Consider the following 19,345-nt stretch of genomic DNA (forward strand, 5'->3'; position numbering starts at 1 on the left):
GGATGGCGGGGACGGACGCGGGGCTGGCTGTTCTTTTTCTCGTTTTCTGCCCCCGAAGAGGTATATGACTCCTTTCATAAAATTTAATCCGAGTGGGTTATATGGCCCTGTGGGTGCCAGGCTGTCTTTACTTCTCTTCCATCACATCTCATCCCCTACGCATCTTACCTCTGAGTGAAATACATAAATATCGTCTGTGTCCTTGAGGGTGGGCTAAGAGGCAGATGGTAAAGTTATCGTGTCTTCACCTTGGATGCATATTTAGCAACCTCCCGGGCTCCAGAAATGGTCTTGCCGGTGCCTCATCTGATTTCAACACTTAACGTAGTCAAATGGTCAGAGTTTACTACCCCAGGTATAAGGACAGACGTGTGTCCGTCTAAGGAGTTCTATGCCTCCTGGCCTTGGAATTGCTAATACTGGCTTGGTGACAACAGCTCTTAGCTTTGCGCAAAGTAGAGGAATTGAAAACTGGTGTGAGAATGGGAGCTAGATGAATCCTAACACCCTTCGAAGCAGGCAGGCTAACCCCATCATTGGTTTGAAACAAAATATTTTGTGGGAAATAATGCATCTCTTCTGTAGTTACCTTGGCACATGAAGATTCAGTTAGCTTTAACTTGCTTCCTCTAATGCTTCTCCTTTCTTGAGGTAAGGCTAAGAGAGTTAAGGTCAGGGTTTAGGTTAGCTTTAACATGCTTTTCCTCTTTAATCTGTGCACAGTGTGTATTGCATAGGTTGCTTAGGTATATGATTAGAAACAGTGGATTGATTAAAATCGCTCATTTTAATTGTGATTTAAGTAATAGAATTGACTTTGTTTTTCATTTATACTGGATAAAAGATGTCAGTTTGCAACGAAATACAGTCCCTCTTATGAAATAAGCACTTACTTTCCAATGGTAGGAAAAATATACTGTACTTCTACGTATTTAAGGCTCATGAAAACCCAAATATACATTTACCTAGTGAAATAGTCATGCTAGACATTAAAGCAAGCTCAATACAAGTAAAATATCAAGGTGTTTAGGATGGTGACTGGAATGCAGTTAAAAAAACATATGAAATATGTGGAAATCTGAAAATAGTTTTCCTTTTAAACCATAGTCATCCACTGAATATGAACTTGTCTAGTGACTCAACACTGTTTTTGTTAATGGTATCCTTAACAGGTTTAGAACTAGACGATATTGTAAGTTCATATTTCATATTACTTATAGATGGAGGGGGAAAACAAGAGTGCTTATTTTGAATTTGGAGTGGGTTTGAGTTTTGCTTTTGAATTCCTGAGGGAACAATTCACTGACCAAAACGAACAGAAGTTCCCTGTACGTGCAAGAGAATAATGCTGTGGAATGCTTGTCCCTGCTGCTTAGCCACTGATCTCTTATCACATGGGCTTAATTTCTTCAAAGCTTTAGCAGTAAACTTGTGCTACTTAAAATTTTAAATTTAATTTTGCTGTAATGTCCTAACATATCTTGGGTTATTATGAGCAGCTTTTAAAACAAATCATATTTATACACAATAGCTGTTTATTTTTAGAATGTATCCAGTTTTAAGTCTGAAGTCATTGTAAATGATTTAAGAAGGCAGCTGCTTTAAATATTTGAAGTGCTCCTGAGCACAAAAAAAGTATATTGTTTACCTGAAAGTATGTTAATAACATATTTTAAAATTTTTAGCATTTTCATAATTAAGACTTGCAGACTTGAAATTATTCCTTTGTCTTTCCCTTCTCATATGCCAACTGGGATTTTTGCTTTTCTCTAGCTAATAGAATAGCTAGTGTGTGTGTGATCACTACCCAAGGTATTGTATTTCGTAGGCAAGCGTATTTTTTCTGCAAGCGTAAACCCCCCAAAAAACCCCACAGCCGCAAACCTATGGACCAACCAAAAAAACACCAAAACAAAAAAAAAAGCCCCACTTGGATATGCTGGAAGACAATTCAAAACCAGACGCGTTCTTAAATCTGTGAATCACTGTAACTTCCTCAAACAAAAAAGCTATTCTCATGTTAGTTCTCTATCTTCTTAGCTCTTAGGTTTTTTTTTTATAAGTTTGTGTGAAAGCAGAGGATTGTAAGTAAGCTCTAAATAAAATATTACGTGGTATAATAATTTGATATATTTAATTTGTTCATATTGTACACCTCCCTTACACTGATATACTTTAATACATAGTATTTGTTATTTCTGCAGTTGTGGTTATAAGTCCCATGTGTTTTCACAGTTGCAGTTCACTGTGGGAAGACAGAGACAGATTATTCTCAGAGATGGGTAGTGGAAGGATGAGAGGCAGCAGACACAAGCTTGAACATGACAAATTCTGATTAGGTATAAGGAAAAGAATTTTACCACGAGGGTGGTAAAACACTGGAACAGGTGCTCAGAGAGCTTGTGGGACCTCCATCCTTGGAGGTGTTCAAGACTTGGTTGGACTCAGCCCTGCATTAGTACGCTTGTCAGCGCACAAAGTCTTGAGTGTGTGTGTATATATATGAACTGGGTTTTGACTGAAACTGATCTGCATCTTTCATCTTTTACAGGTTTGTAGCTGGATGTTTTAAATTAAGGGGTTTCTTTGTGCTTCATGTTGCCTGTTGGATAGGCAAACTGAGTCTGTAGAACATCAAGTTTGAATCAACGTAGACATTAGACATTGAATGGAAAAAAGTGTACTTTTACATACTGAGGAAGAAACTTCCTTCATTGTATTTGGGGGAGGATGGAGGGAGAATTTTAGAGGTGACTGGTTTTTTTGAGGATTAAGTGCTTCCCAGGCTATTCCAAACTGGAACTGTTAAGGTGCACTCCTCTTGTTAGGTCTTTCCTGTGGACGTCTAGGAGACGTGGTATTCTGGTGGCAATGGTGTTGTCCATTCTAGTGGGGAACTAAGGAGAACAGGTTTGGCGGGGGCTGTAAATACAATGCCAGGTTTTACTCTGTGGGAAACAAATTAATACTTACTTAACCATTAAAAATAGGAATATAGAAATATAACTGAGAATATAGTAATGTAACTGGAAACAGTTCACATTTAATAGGAACATTAATTTCTTTAGCTCTCTTACATTTCAAAAAATAAAACAGATGTACCAAGTTCTGCCTAAAATCCCAGTGTGACTTGAGCTGTAGCCCTCTGTCCCTTTCTCTTGTCATGGGAGGAGGAGATCCCATTTTGGAATACATCAGCCTAAGAGGTAACTGCATTTTCATTCTGTTGAGGACGGAAGGGAGAAGGAAGAGAAGCTGGAATGCTTTGAAGTCTGTTGAATTAATAATTAACAGCTTTTTAAATTTTCAGTGTTTTAATATGACATACTCTTGGGTAGACACAACATATTCTCTTTTTCTGCTTAGGAGCCTTTCTTGTATTTAAATTAGGTTACAGTAAACAAAATAAGTAAACTTTTTTTTTTCCTATAGGGAAAATAGTCATGGGGGGACTATATGGAAAAAATATATAGAGGGACTCAAATAGTCCCTCTATTAGGGTCTCCCTATAGATTACCTCAAATATGGAGATTCTTATATATGAGTAAAGTGTGAAATCAAATGGGTAGTTATGGGTAGTTATTTTCTGCCAGGAAGTTGAAATGAGGGAAATTCAAATCTAAACTGTTAGAGGTCATCAGTTTTGCATGCCTTTAATGGAGTATGTAAAGTGAGCTGATACTTGCTGATATTTCTTTACAGTGAGAGGTATATAATCAGAACACAAGGTTAGTAGATGGCACTGGTTTACTTTTTTTTTTTTTTTTCTCCAGTGCAAATGAGTGAAGTACGTTACTATGCTTCAAATTTAAGTAATAGCCTGAGCCTCAATTTCACAGGATGCTAGCTAGAAAAACAGGGTCAAGACCTAAGCAGAGAAGTGAGAGCATGTGTATTTATTTGCTCGTATGTCCATGTACCTCTTGCTCTTGGTCTTTTTTTTAGAACAAGCAATTTACTTGCTTGGTACATAAGTTTTTTAAAAGGTACTTATTTTGCAAAATGAAATTAATGTGTGCACTAAGACTGCTTTTCCTGGCCAGAGTTCTGGTAGTTCAGTATCTCAAACTCCTACAATGTGCCCGATGTCTCTCTTTGAAAAGTTTAGAAGATTAAATATTGCTACATCAGTTTAATTAAAAAAAAAAAAAAAAAAGGCAGGCAGTGATTTATATCTGAGTGCTTAAAAAATAGAACTGGTAAAACTGTCTACGTAACTACTTTTGGAAATAACTTCTTCACTTGCTAGAATGTGTCTTGTGCCATTTTTTTTAGTTGCATGTAAAATGTGTTTTACTAACATAAGCATATATTTGCTTACTGGTGAATGGTGTCTAAATCTTCTGCTGTCTTCTGGGGTGAGATGTGGGTCAGGCTACTGGTAACAGTGGATTCATGGCCTAAGGCTTTGCTCTGCAAGGGTGGAACGAAAAAAATTGTAGTGGTAAAAACGGAGTATGTCTGATACCTCCGATTTTTTTAGAGTTAGTCTTTTGAACATAGACTCTTGGTTTACTATGCTAAGAATGAGAAAGGTTTAGGCATTGCTATTTGAGGGGGGAAAAATAATACTGTAAAAGATAATATTTTTGTAAATGAATCTGAACTCAAAGACTTAAGCAAAGTTGTTTTCAGTGCAGTGCTCACATTTAGCTTGATAAATTGAAGCCTCTCTATTCTGGAAAGAGTCTATTTAAGTTAAAATACACAAGTTCTGAAAATATTTTTAGATGGCCTTGTAGCATATCACTCAGGTTAATAACCTGCTACTTTGACCTTCCTCCCCACCCCCTTTCCTCTACCAAGTTGACAAGCTTATCAGGCAATTTCCTCAAAGTATGCCCTGGAGAAACATGACATTAAAAATTCAAACAAAACATTGCAGTTGGGTGAACTGCTGTTCTTACTATGATCTTACTATGTGTGGTTGTTAAAGTGATTTTAGTGTTCTTTGGGAACAGTTGTGTCTTCTGTAGTGTTTTGATCTAGTTTACAAAAGTTGATTTAATTGGAGAAAAAAATTATTGTATGTCTGTTACATACTGGTAAAAATGCATCTATTTAGGTGGAGACCTGCGTGAGGGGTGTAATCTCCTCCACTGCTTTAAAAAGTTCCCTCCTGACGCTCCTTACCATAAGTTCACATTTCGTGTTCCCTTTATTATATTTATATATAAATGGTGCCCTGAAAACTTAAATTTGGTTAATGCCTGACAAGTGTTACTAGCTGTGATGAACCCAGGTACGCGGCTTCTTCAGCAGACATACTGTGGACCTTAAAACTGTGCATCATACACTGTAGGTTTTTATGGATGTTGCTTATGGAATATGTCCATGCATACATGCTTACAGAAGATCATTAATCTTTATTTTTTCTTAAAGACTGTGTTTCTGGGATGAATAATTCCTAACAGAAGCATGTTATATGGGTATTTTACACCTATAGTCTACATATAAATAATGTATAAGTAACTTAGCGGTGGGTCTTCACCAGGAGTTCTATTTGAAAGTCTAAACTGACTATTTTTTTTCCCCTCAGAAAACTCCTAAACTCTGTTAAACTCTAGTGGACAGTTATTTTATCTGGTAAAAAGCTCTTGAATTTTCATGCCAGCAATCACAGAGAAAAGTTGGAGCTCTAGACATGCTTTATTATTGGAAGTGTGTTTTTTGGTTTTTGACATGCTTTTGGTTCTTAAATGAAATGTATTTTATTTTCAGCTCAAGCTTGTGCAGATGTTCTGTCATTAGCCAAAGAAGCTAGGAAGCGAAATCTTGGTCCTCTTCATCCGTCCTTTAATGTGATAAAGATAGTAAGAGATGGACTGATGAGAAATCTTCCAGAAAACGCTCACCAGTTGTCATCGGGCAGACTGTGTATTTCACTGACCAGAGTATCAGATGGTAAAAATGCATTGATATCTAATTTTAACTCTAAAGAAGAAGTTGTCCAGGTATGTTTATTTCTGGCAACTGTTAAAAGTTTCTGTAATCTTAAGTCCATTTAGCATCATCTATTGGTTTTCCATTTTAAACATTTTAGGATATTGTGACTTTGACAGTATTTTAAAGATTAATTCAGGCTTCATTATACTAAATTCATATACTAATTTTCCCAGTCAATGTATGTGCCAACTGTTACAGCGAAGAGATGTGAGGGATCAGTCTTAAAGAGGATAATTGCCTTTAAAGTGCAGTGTATCTAATGAAACTATATCCTTCATGAATAAGAATGTTTTCAGGTCATTCTTGTAAAAGCTATGATCAAGAAACAGACAAAAGTAGCTTTTTAAAATTCTTAATATGAATTACAAAGCTAGTTCAGTATGATCCCAGAATGTTCATATTTGTGTCCCCAGTTAGGTACTTTGGTTACTCAGAAAATGTATAGCTTGAATGAACGATCATAAACTTTTCCTTGCTAATAGGCTTTTCTAGAAATAGAGTTTCAGTGAGTCTTATCGGTTTTTAGTTACATTCTAAAAAAAATGTGGAATACCCTCATCTTCTTTAAAATAATGCTTCGTAATACCTTTTTTTTCCCTCCTTTTTATTCAAATGTACTTGCTGGGGATTTTTTGGTGCTTGCTTCGTTGTTTTTCCTAACATCTAAAAAGATAAGTGATAATTTCAATAATAGAACAGTTACCATTTCATTTATATGGTCTTGTTTTCCTACAGGCTTTAATCTGTAGTTCATTTGTCCCTATTTATTGTGGCCTAATTCCACCGTCATTTAGAGGTGTGGTAAGTCTCTATTGTCAAGATCTAAAAATAGTTCTAGCTATTTTGAAAATATTAAGAGACAATGTGTATATTTTTTCAGTTATTCTACTGTAAAATAAATACCTTCATTGTAGCTTCTAGTACTCTAGCTGTCTGTTACAACTTCTCAAAAAAGCAAGGAAGCACTAAATGTGTGGAAGATCTGTTATGTATATTTCTTCTCCACCTGGCAAAACACACACAGGTGTGTGGGCTCCCGATCTCTCTTAAATTTTTTGCTTGCTGATGCAGTAATTAAAACAGGGTATTCTAAGCTAGCAAGTATTTAACTTAAGGATAAATATTTGTTGGAGAAGGTGATGCTTATTCACCTGCACAAATTTATAGGAAGGGTCACTTATACTTGTTTGGTTAAAAAAAAAAATAAAATCTTCTAAGATAGTTTATTGTATATGTCTGTGTTCTTGCTGTAGGCAGATCTGCCTTAAAACTGTATTAAGTTCCATGTTTAGTTAGATATAATCAAAGCTTTTTAATGTCTTCTGTCATTTGTATTCAGTATAAGAAAGGTTGCTTTTTAAAGGTAAAGTGCCAGTATATTAGTCTCTTGTATTACTTCACAGGAACTGTTGGTTACAAAAGCTCTTAATGGCTATACTGGATTTTCTGAAATCCCCCGTTAAAGGGGCAAGTAGTGCAGAAAAGTTAGCATAGCTTGTTGTAGGTGTTTTGATTAACAGGTCTGGAAGCAGACATGCATTTCAAAATCGAGGCAGCGACATTCATGGCTTTTTTGTTATAGTGTTGTATTAACTAGTATTTGCTTTCCTTCCAACTTTGTTGCTCCTTACACAAGGAAATGGGAAGAATATTGAAAGAAAACTCAAAACATCTTTAACAGTGATGATTACAGACTGTTCTCAAGGCAATTTGGAAGTGCTAAAAGGTTAAGGATAGACATTAAATGTAATTCTTTTTTCATGCTGGAATTTAAGCAAAAGTGATTAGAACTGTATAGGGATTTTTTCTTTATCTGTACTTCTAAACCTTGTATGTCTCCTTAAACTCTTCCAGATTAAAGGTGTTATGAAAACAGGACGTTGGACTGAATCCAAGGTTTAGGTGGATCCAGGCTAATCTGGCTATTCAGTTCTTGTCATCAGACAACAATGTTATTTTAAAAGGCTTAGTTCAGAGTACAAAAACATACAAGTGATGCTTTATTTGGGCCTGTTTTGAGGGAAGGAAGGAATCATTGAATCCTTTTGATCTGTGTGATTGTTTTGATAAGATTTTAATGCTTGGGAGGCATTTTTAATGTAACTTGGTAAGAATACCACAGCTGCATATGCTTGGCATGACTGCTGTAGGACTTAAACACAGTAGAATGCCAACTACGTAAACTTTGTAGCATCTTGCTGTTTACTGGCTTAGTGCGTCATGCATGTATACTTTAAAACAAAGACTTAAGGATAACTTTCAATAGGTGTATCTTAACTGCCAGTTGTGAAGCTTTTTGGTGTGGTGGGTTTTGTTTGTTCTTTTTGGTTTTTTTTGTTTGGTTTGGTTTTTTTGTTTTGTTTTTTTTTTTTTTGTTTTTTACCCCTTTCAAACATAGTGATGGTTTTAGATTAAAAAAATGACTAGGGGGAACAGATAGGCAAAAATTCTTGCTACTGTCACAACCAACTAGCTACAGCTGGCCCCAATGGAAAGATGGCAGTTGTGAGTGGAGGTGTGGTCTTTAGCCATAGCAGCTGCTGCACTATAGATTAGTTACCCCAACACAAAACTCTTCAGTTCTTGAATCTTAAAATGCCTGAGATGGTGATGCACTAAAACTACAGAAATGGGCAAGTCAGCATGAAGGAGACAAAAGCATAACGTGGTTATGCTTCTAAACTTGTACTCAAAGCAGAATAGATACCCACGACTGGCAAGGTTCCTGAAGCATTGTCCACTTTCACTTGCAGTTTCTTTATGTCCAAATATTTTTGATGCTTTTATATCAAATTCTAATCACTAAGAATAAGAGTAACTTAAGATGACTCTAACTGAATGGTTTAGCATCATGGAACTTGAGCTTTGAAATGTGGAGGTATTCTTTTACTTGTATTCTTTCTAAATTACTCTGGTAGATCTTTGGTTGGTGCTCTCCTTTGAGGAAGAGGAGATAGCTGCACTACTTTTTCCCTGCATGTTGTGTAGGATTATAACGTTTAAAATGGATTTGCTCTTTCTTAAACATACATAAAAATCCCAAATAGAGTACTCTTAGGCTATAGGTAGGACTATTTTTTAACTGGCATTAGAGGACAAAGCATGTTACTCAAAAGGTTTAGCCAGGGAGCATAGGCAGAGACTGTTCTATTACAGTCTTAAGTACTATTTAATTCTTGCATGGGAAATCTGCTAGTTAGAAATTTTCAGCCTTTGCAACTTCTTATATCTGTTAATTTTTGTAGCGCTATGTGGATGGAGGAATCAGTGACAACTTACCTCACTACGAATCTAAGAATACCATCACAGTTTCGCCTTTCGCTGGGGAGTGTGATATCTGTCCAAAGGGGAATTCTGCCAACTTCCATGAAATGAATGTGACCAACACCAGCATTCAGCTCAGTTTAGGAAACCTTTATCGTTTAACACAAGCGCTCTTTCCACCAGAACCTAAGGTAACTCACTGCCTTCATGTAGTTACTAAAATGTCTTTCTGTTTAAAAGCCTTGTTTCTGCAGAAGGCTACAGTAACCTTAGCTTTTCATCTAGTCATGTAAACTTTTCTGGTAACATTTATCTTCTTGTTTATTTTTTTTCATAGTTTGTCTTTATTCTCCTTATTTTTAGTTTCTCTCAGACTAAATACGCAGTCCTGCTATTGGCTTTCAGTATTTATTTGGTAATTAGCACAGGATTCTATCATGAAATCAACATTGGTAAATTAATAAGTGTCAGTTTGTAGTCCCTTCATATTTACCTGCTAACCGGGTGCTTCAGAACTTAGAAGTTCTAAAGCTTCATGGTTTTCTAAAGTTCTCAAGTAATACTTCATGGAGGCAAGTTGCCTTTAAATTTTGCTAACCACTGTTAATTGCAGATCTGCTGAGGAAAGTGCTCTTGAATTGCCAATTGGCTTGGGATATATTACAGAAGAAAAGTAATGTTCCTTACTGCTATAGATGTTTTTTTTAAATTGAGGGCGCTTTGACCACTTGAAGAAAAATGTTAAATTCTACTTATGTAGGCTTTAATTTTTTTTATTTTTTTCCGTCTAGGACTACTGTGTAGGTGAGCTGGTGTTGCATCTGGTGAAAGATGTGTTCATATGGAAGACTAAGTCTGAGTCTGAGCATGAGAATTGCACAGCTGACTTTTCACAGTTTTGGGCAGTGGGAAGCACTGGGAGGGAAGGAGGGGAGCTGGCATACACCGGGCAATGCTGTTTCATTGTTGCTTGCATCTGCTGAAAGGCTAGTCAAAGAAACAAAAGGGGAGGAAATTCGTGCAAACTGTTAGATTGCTGTCCTTTCAGGTGAATAATTCAGTGCATCTGTAATAGCTGAAAGATACGTTCATGTATGCGTAATCACGTCTGTGTCATTGCAGTGGGCATATTAACCTGAATGTACTGAATTATAGCAATTGTTAATGTGTATTTTTTTCTTAGAAGAATGGAGGGTGGGTAGAAGTGGCTTTTCATTCTGCAGACTTGATCTTAAATTGAATCTCCTTTTATTTTTCTGACTCATTTACCCTATGCTTGCAGGTACTAGGAGAGATCTGTGAGCAAGGATATTCAGATGCTCTTAAATTCTTGAAAGAGAATGGTATGTTACATTTGTGGATAATTATTGATGATGTGATTTAAACCTGAGTTTAAAACAAAAAAAGGGTGGTGGGGGGGTTGTATGTAGCTAAGAAGGGGCTAGCTCCTTGAGTTGTTTGAAGGGATCATGATAAATTTAGTTCTTGTAGAAATCATGTAGTTATATTAACTATTCATCTGAGGTAAGTTGTGCAGCCACACAGAAATTGAACTTTTGGGTTTTTGCCAAATGTGTGTGAAGTGAATGTTAAGGTATTGTTAAATGAGATTAGCAAAGAAATCCAATTCTAGGGAAATCGTATTACTAGTTTCTTTTGTTTTAATCATGAAGGATGGGAATAGGCTACTGTAATAATGTACTGCATCAGATTACAGCAGTGGAAACTGAAATGTGATGTTTGCGCTATTACAGATCACACCAGCTGCAATACTGTAATGCAGTCATAACTTGATGTGCTCACTGCTTATAATCTGTTATAAGTAAACATTAATATTTAAGTTTTCTTGGAACAGTTTTCTTCACTGCTAAAGAATGTCATAGTTCTGCTTAAGAGTTTGATTTTGTAGTAATAGTATTGAATAATTAATGAGAGTCCTGCTTTATGCCTTTTACTAACTGATCAAAAACACAAGCTATACAAAGAGCCTATAATTTGTGCGTTTCTGTGCTAAGATGGGTTCTGTTGCTGTGCTGCACCCACAAGTTTCCTGTGTGCATGTTTCCACCTCACACTAATATCTGAGATTCCTTGCAGCTCTCTCTTGGTGTCTGTCCCCCACATTCTCTGCATATTGCACTATTGTCCTCCTTTTTTCACGCTACTGATCCTGTGATCACCTTTGTTCTTATTCTGTCACAGGTTTGTCTTGCTTTAACCTTTCCAAGCTCATTCATTATGCATGTTCTTTCTTGTTATTTCAACTACAGGAGTTAATCCCGCCCCCCACCCCCCAGTCTGTAACACTTCAGAATTTTTCTGCTAAATGCACTGTATATTCTTTTGACATTTGTCTTTAGGAGTAATTGTAAGTAGGATACAGATTCTGTGGTACATAGGTATGGATCCTAGTCAAATTTGGTAGTCTTTATATATAAAAATAACTTTATAATGCTTTTCTGGAAACTGCATATAAATAACCTTTTTTATTTTTCACTTTGTGCTCGTTATCTAGTGCTAGTTTCTAAGGTAATTATCAGTGCTATTTCTTAATTAGCACCAGTTTTGCAAGGCAACCAATGTTGATTTAGATCTGTACTTTGGATATATCTTAAAATAACATTGTGCCCTGCTCGCTTTCCTTCTCCACCCTGTTGTAGCAATGCCTCAAAGTACTCCCATGATAACTGGCCACGTCAAATTTCCCAAATGTCTGATGTGTTCTAAGTGTTTTCTTTCAAATAAATATTAAATCAGTTTTCCTCCTCTCCTTTAAATCATTTGCTTTCTTGCTGGAAAACAACTTTGGTAAATGACTATGTTTCCAGTGCAGTTTCGCTTAATTTCACTTTTTTCTTTTCTTGAGAACCTGTTTTAAAGTGAACCTGAAAAAGAGCATTCATCAGTGTGATTAAACGTTTGCGGGATTATAAGAGCAAGCGTATTTGGGATTGGGTGGATAATGTTCCCTCAGGATAGGCCTTTATACAGATACACAGATTACAGGTACTGTACAGGTACTCTGAAGACCTGTGGATCAAGCCTAAGTGGAAGTTCTTGACTCTTTCAGGTATTCTGAATGACTCAATTTATATCCACTTGTCCTTCACAAAAAGAAATCCTCATGAGGCTGCACAACACATTGACCATATGAAGAAAAAAATATTGACAGAAAATAGCAAAGTGGAAGCTTTGAAAATGGAAATACTTAATGACCAGTTGAAGCAAAATCCATGGCCTTTGGAGAAGAGCATATTTGAGAGTCTACCTCCTAGACTCCGTAAAGGTACATTTCTTCAAACTGTTTCTTGTAACTTTGAATGGCAAACTTTGATGTATTTTTTTCCCACCTGCTCACTCTTATAATTTGTGTACAATGCTTTTTATTTACTCTTATAACTTCCTGTGATATTAGAGACTAGCTCAACCCAAAAAAGTTCTTTAAATATGTATTTAATGTGAACACGTACATTTTGATTTAGCTACAGAAATACAATTGAAGCAGGAGGAAGGAGCTACTTCCAACACTGCAGAGTTGTGAATTGAACTCTTATTTGGTTTTGGATAAGCTTTGTATGTGCACAGTATTTTTGTAAGCATGTATTTCACACCGAAGTTGAACCTCAAATCCAAACACTGGTTATCCCCATCTTATTTTTAAAACAGACTTCTGTAGATTTCTAATTTTCTGGCTTTCCTATCTTTTTTAATAAGCTGTTAATAGACCAAAACCACTTCTGGTATTTCTTTATTCTATAACTTTTAACTATGTTTTTTTGTGGATGCTGATGGGTATTTTCAAGATCTGAAACTTGTGATCCCAGTGACCTATGAGAACAAAATTTCAAGTGTGATACTTCTTACAACTATATGTAACAACTAGAACATGCGGAACTCTAGAATTTAAACAAACTCCTTAGGGTTCTAGAATCCCTAGCGAGACAGGAATGTTACCTAAAATACATAAGTATTTTTGGAGGTGTGAACTTTACATCCTCTTATTAAAAATTAATTCTTAGATGTATTGCTTAAAAGTTCTGGGTAATGCCTTTTGTCCCTGTGGTATGAATCTGTGTTTCCCATATTTTAAAATAGCATAGAGAAGGTTTATGGTAAGAGTGCCTTGAGATGAATTCTATCTGAGCCTTATTCAGTAACACTTGATAATGATGACTGAAGATTACTGAACTTTGAGCAAATTATTTAAACTGTTTTCAAATAGTCTAACATCTCTTTCAAAACCAATTATTCTTAAGCACTGCAGGAAGCTTGCAAAGAACAGAATGGATTCTACGCTCAGTTCTCAAAACTCTTCCCAATACGGGTGATATCCTATCTGATGCTACCATATACGCTACCAGTGGAGTCTGCTTACTCTGTTGCTTTGAGGTAAAGAAATTTTAGAATTACTAAACTTTTGGAAATTTACTACTTGAGAGCTTATTCAGTGTTGTAGACATTCTTGTGCTCTAGAATTCAAGTGGTAACTGTCAAAAAAAAATTATTTCTACCTACATAATACATCCTCCTAGAGCCTCTACAGTCTAAGGCTAGATAAACATATTAAGAAGATTTCTAAACTATTTACTCTTATTACTAGTAGCTGTCTCATAATTGCTCAAAAGAAGCACCCTTAGCCAGGAGCATGTTCTTTATTACTATTATTACTTTATTAATATTCTGCAGTGGTATTTGAACTCTATCCAGACAGTTCTTGTGCTGTAGCTTCTTTTTGAAGTCAGGGTTGAAATACAGTGTTTACTCAAGCATATAAATTTTCTTACCAGGTTTGTTCAGGTTGACTGGAAGTTGTGCTCCTGAAACAGGGCTTAATTTTAGAAGTTTTTCAGTGCTCGTAAAGGAGAAATTATGCTTAATGAGTGCACCATGAACCCTAAGTTTTGTGCTTGCTTAAGAGAATTCCAGTCCTTGAACAGAAGATGTCATTACTATCCTTAGAAAATACTTGAAAAATCAAATGATCTATAAAGGGAACCACATAAAACTCAGTAAAATATTTTGTTTCTGCGCCACTTAATGTGGTGCTTCTGTGCCATTTTTTTTGGTGGATGGAGAGGAAGCAAGTTTCAACAGAATTTTAGTGTGGGTTTTTGCCCCTCATTCTCCTTTTGTGTAACTGACTTCTGTTAAGAGCGTCATAAGGAAAAAACCACCAAAACATTTGTGACATTGTTGATTTGATTGTAGGTTAGTAAACTGGTTTCCTGATATGCCTGCTGATGTTCGATGGATGCAAGAACAGTTTTGTCGGATGGCTGGTACAGTTTATTCCCAGGCTAAAAGCAAGCTGTTCTGTACATACAGGTAAAGTGGAGTTCTGCTGCATGCAAATGATGCGTTTTTAGAAATTCTCTCTCTTTTGTCAGAGCTTCAAGTACTAATAAGTTTCTCTCTTAAACCAGGATTTAGTCATTTTCTCAAAGTAGCACAAAACAGTTCTTGCTGCTTCTAATCCTTAGCATTGTTTCTTAGGTGTATTTTCTGGTGCTTCTTGCTTATAACTGATCAATGACTGCTACATATTGTAGATTAAGAGGTGTTGCCTGTTGGTGGGCTTATGCTTTGGGCTGGATTATAGGGCAAGCATTGGGCTGAGAACAGAGACCTTGTTTTTCCTCTGTTCCACAGTAGCTGGAGCAGTCAGGGAGAAAAGGGGAGGGAGAGGTTGCTCAAGATGTTCTAAATCAGATGTAGCAGATAGGAACTGGAAAACATTGGGAGAAAGACTAGATTCTCAGGAGTCTGGACAGGAGAGGTTTTAAGAGTTAAAAAGCAGACAAATATGAAGGACAGTCTTGTAAGATAGTTGGGAAGAATTAAAATAAGACACATACAGAGAATTTTTAGGAACCTCTATTTCCATGGAAGAGAGGCCCCTACTCGAACCTGGTTGTAACTAGGTTCATTATGTTTCTCTTGCTAAGCTGGTGTGAGATTTAAGAAGCTTTGTCAGGTTCTAGACTGGCATCATGAAAGATCCAATTCGTATGCTCCGTTCCTTATAAGTACAGAGTAGTCAATGTTAAAGGTTCTGGCTTAATGGAATATGTAATGAGCTTGAAGCTTGGGTTTCCTTCCCCCTTTGGTAATATTAAATGGTGGCTTTCATATTAGGTTGTAAAGATATTTTCTTTTTACAATATTCAGTTTTATCCAGAATTCAGAAGCATATAATTCCAGTATACAAATAGCCTCTCTTCTCCCTTCCTGAAATCAGCCTTTTCTCGTATAACACTAGTTGGCTTTTGAGGACGTCTCTCTGAGCACAAATGTAGTTCTTCGTATGTATTTGCTATCATCCTACTGTCACCTTTTCAGTTATTTGATACCACATGTAATCCAGTGTCCTTTTTTTCCCTCCTTTTCTTAAGGATATTTCTGATTCCTTTCCACAATAAATTTGGGTATAGTCATCTTCCTGCTTTTACCCTTATTTAGCAGCTTTTTGATGTTGCTCTTATTCTAGCCTTACCAATCATGAGACTCTTCCTCTGAAATGGGCTTTTGGAAGGCACAAAATCACAAGACTGTCCCAGATCTAATTTTTCAGAGGGGTTATTTGGTCATTGAGTCATGATTAACCAGAAACATTGTTTCTCCTCTTGTGGAAAGAGCAAGCTCTTGGCCCTAAACCAGAACATGGTAGTCATGTGGCTTTCGCTGTATGTTTTTATTGTAACTTCAAGACTCCTACTGGACTGTTTATGCTGTCACACTTCTAATTTTTCTTAAGCCTTCCTTTAAGTGGATTCCCCCTTCAGGTAGCCAGGTCCCAAGGGTCTGTGTGTAGAATCCTGCATTGTATTCTACAGGTGACTCTTTGTGGGCTTGTACTTTGTTTGAGCATCCACCAAGAACCTACTGCTACTTTTGCAGAAAGTAATCCCCCCGCCAATCTTTTTTTTTTTTTTTAACGTTCTTCCCTTTATGTCATCAGATCTAGCTTCTGTTTTGGAATCAAACTTAAATCTCATGAAAAGTTGCGCTATTAACAGTTTGAAAATCCTTTTAGGCAACTTAACCTAGTGGATGGTATCTTCTAGTGCTCTTGAACTTCAGGTGGGGAAACTGGTGTTGAAGCATGTGTTAGGCGAGCTGGGTTTTCTGGTGTGTGAGAGGGGCGCTGCACGCTTCTCAGATTGGAAAAGACTAGCCTGGTGATTCAGGTACTTTTTTAGAGTGTAGGAAAGTTCTGCTCCAGCTGTTCAGGTTGGTGATAATTAATGTAACTATTGACTTAATGTAACTATTTTATACCTACTTCTGAGCACAACACATAATGGCAGAGTGCCCTTCTTTTTGATATGATTGTTTCAAGATCCTTTTCCTGTTGTCCCATATCCTAATTCACTAAATGCATTTAGAATTAACTATTTTCCTCTAGTGTTCTTCCTTTTCTATGAAGATTCCCTGTCAGACATCTGAACAATAATAGAAATGTCACTAAAACACTAATAATCTTTTCCTTTTTTCTTTTTTCTTTAACAGGAAAGACAATTATGCAACACTAAGAAAATGTCAAACTGTCCCATCTGCTGTGGAATTTCATTCTTCATACTGCCATCTTAAAATGCCTCGCTGTTCTGCAGACCTTGAAACCTGGCTCTGGGAATCTTCATGCTTCATGTGCTCAGCTATGAAAAATGCTTCTGCTAACATACAGGAGCATTCAGACTTAAACTCCTATCCTCATTTTCTCCCAAATTCTGATGAGTCTGGGTTGGAAATAGATTTTGACTCTTCCTCAGAGGCAAGTTTCCATACTGCTCCAGAGTATTAATTTGGAAGTAGATTCCACAGGTTCCAAAATTCCGATTTGGCAGAGAAATTTAAATCCTAAAGGACTAAGGATCACTTTGTTTATTGCCAATAAGTCTTGGAAAATTATTTGTTTACAGCTTCCTGACAAATCTGCCTTGGGAATTCTACTGTTTTAAGGATTATAAAAACAGTGGCTGCTATACTAAGTAACAGACTACAGTTCTGTTGAAGCACCAGCTCAATCAACTGTAGTAAGACTTGTAGTAAACAGTGTCTCTCTGGAAATAAATTTTTAAAAAAATCTACTTTCAGCATAAAAATGTAAATTCTGTAAACAGATTGTTAGACAAATAAGCATCAATAACAAAAGCTTTTTAAAAATGCAATTCTTAACAATAGTATGTGTTAGGATTACTTTTATAGCACTTAAATGAAATTGGACTTTTACTTCATAAAGGGAAATACACAAAGGAGCTTTTTAGTGGCCTCCAATGTCTGTTTGCCTTATGTTTAAACATACTGTTGTGTTTATGGAAAAGTTGTCTGCATGAGATACTGTAGGAACAGTATTACTCTAGGTTTTGTACGCATTCCACAGTTCATATTACTTCTCCTGTATGGCTCTTTCCCTTTTCAAATATTTCAAGGGAAAAAGACATAAGAAATGGGACACATTCCCCTGAAGTGTAGACAACAGGTAGTTTCAGTCATTTCGGAGGACTTTTTTGTACTTAATAAGGACTTAATACTTGACTAAGTATTGAAAAGTAGGTAAAATAGTGGCTGTGATTAGTAGCAAATGGTAATTTGTTAAACTTTATAGAAGATGTTAACAAAAAACAAAATATAGCAAGTGGTGAATGATGTTTAGGTGTGCTAATTGCTGCCCAATCTTTCTCAATCATTTTTTCCCCTCCAACTTGAGAGATTTTTCTTCCCTTCTTTCACCTCCCTCTTGCTGTAAAGGAGGGAGGAAAAAACGGGTCCTGCCTGTCTCGGTGAGGAGGGATGAGAACCCTAAGGAAGTTTTCCAAGACCAATTGTGAGAAGAAGCAAACGTGGGAGACTCAGTGGAAGCATTAATATCCAGGGAGCTGTGTAAAGTGTTGAGCGATGAGCATTTCAAAGCACCTCCCACTACAAAGGTTCTGAATAATGTTAATAAAGGCAACGTATAAGTGTATGAATACATAAGGAGAAGTAAATAACTGTCAAGATTAACTGTTCTTTGGATGTTTTATTATCATGTCTTGTACAATTTTTTTTAAAGTAGAATGAAACGACAATGGCTTTAAAGTTGGGTTTGTGCATGTTTTTGGGGGCAGGCGTGTGACATTTGAAGTCTTCTTGTTCATGCAACTTGGGCGCAGCCGAGGGAAGAAACTTAAGAGGTGCTTCCTGAGAGAAGGAAGAGCAGCGATGAGGTGGGGATGCTCAGGAGAGGGGAGCCGGGAGGGTGGAGTCTGTCAAACAGCAAAATGTAGCACAGGCTTTAAGCAGTTTCTCAGTTGCGATTGGGGAATCAATTAGGGAATAAATTGGGGAATTTAGCTTGAAGTGCTAAATTTTAAAAATCAGTTTTAATGCTGTAAAATAGCGGAGGACAGGGGAGAAAAGTGTCAAGCGATCCATTTCCATACTGCAAAGGACTGGTGCTATTTTTACTTCAACTCTTTTGTTTGTTTCTGCTGTGTATATACTTCAAATTTGCAATAAAAATTGGAAACGTTACTCTGACTACAATTAAAAGATACAAGATCTGTTTTATATAGTCTTTATTTATAACTTCAAACTTGCTGTGATTTAATTTTCTAATGCTCTGCAAAATGTTAATTTTATCAATATGTGTCAGAATTTAAGCAGAAATGCCAGGTTTTGCTTCCTGTGTACCGGAATAGTTCTATTGACTACATCTGTATCACCCTTAACTTCTGTTGTGCGCAGCTCCAGTTTTGTCTCCTTTTTCTAAAATAAAAAGACAATCTCTTCCGTTACCGTGTTTTCTAAGCTTTCTTATGATTTGCCCAGCGTGAGTTAAACCACGAAGGGTTCATTTCATTGAACGTCTGAAATACTTAATGGTTGCAAGGTGGCTTTTTTTAAGAGTCGTAATGTAAGAGAAGTAACCTAACTTTGAGAGATGCTTGTTCACGTGAGTCATCTTAATTTTAAAACCTACTTTCTTTGCAATCTCTTAAATTTACAAGTAACTTCTTGTATTTAAACAGAAACGCATCAAAAATCAGAGAAGGTTGTTATCTGGGTCTGGAGGGTGAAAACAAACATTGCCTCCTTCCTTAGTTAAAACTCTAGGGTAGCAAGGTGCAGCCAAGCCGTCAATTTAAGATGACCG

At 36.5% G+C, this 19,345-nt stretch overlaps 1 protein-coding gene across 3 annotated transcripts in view; it reads left to right on the top strand.

Moving 5' to 3' along the window:
* The window catches only part of LOC128904139 (1-acylglycerol-3-phosphate O-acyltransferase Pnpla3-like), a 49,948-nt gene extending 30,969 nt beyond the window's left edge, over positions 1-18,979 (top strand). For all 3 annotated transcript variants that reach the window (XM_054188059.1, XM_054188060.1, XM_054188058.1), the window contains exons 2-9: positions 5,722-5,954; positions 6,682-6,747; positions 9,192-9,401; positions 10,493-10,553; positions 12,281-12,496; positions 13,467-13,599; positions 14,419-14,535; positions 16,720-18,979. In XM_054188059.1, the coding sequence (XP_054044034.1) occupies positions 5,829-5,954; positions 6,682-6,747; positions 9,192-9,401; positions 10,493-10,553; positions 12,281-12,496; positions 13,467-13,599; positions 14,419-14,535; positions 16,720-17,011 (1,221 nt within the window). In that variant the 5' untranslated portion in view covers positions 5,722-5,828 and the 3' untranslated portion in view covers positions 17,012-18,979. The remainder of the gene's footprint in view (positions 1-5,721; positions 5,955-6,681; positions 6,748-9,191; positions 9,402-10,492; positions 10,554-12,280; positions 12,497-13,466; positions 13,600-14,418; positions 14,536-16,719) is intronic.
* The last annotated feature ends 366 nt before the right edge of the window (positions 18,980-19,345 follow it).

The sequence above is a fragment of the Rissa tridactyla genome, chromosome 1, assembly GCF_028500815.1.
Source record: "Rissa tridactyla isolate bRisTri1 chromosome 1, bRisTri1.patW.cur.20221130, whole genome shotgun sequence".
Classification (NCBI taxonomy): domain Eukaryota; kingdom Metazoa; phylum Chordata; class Aves; order Charadriiformes; family Laridae; genus Rissa; species Rissa tridactyla.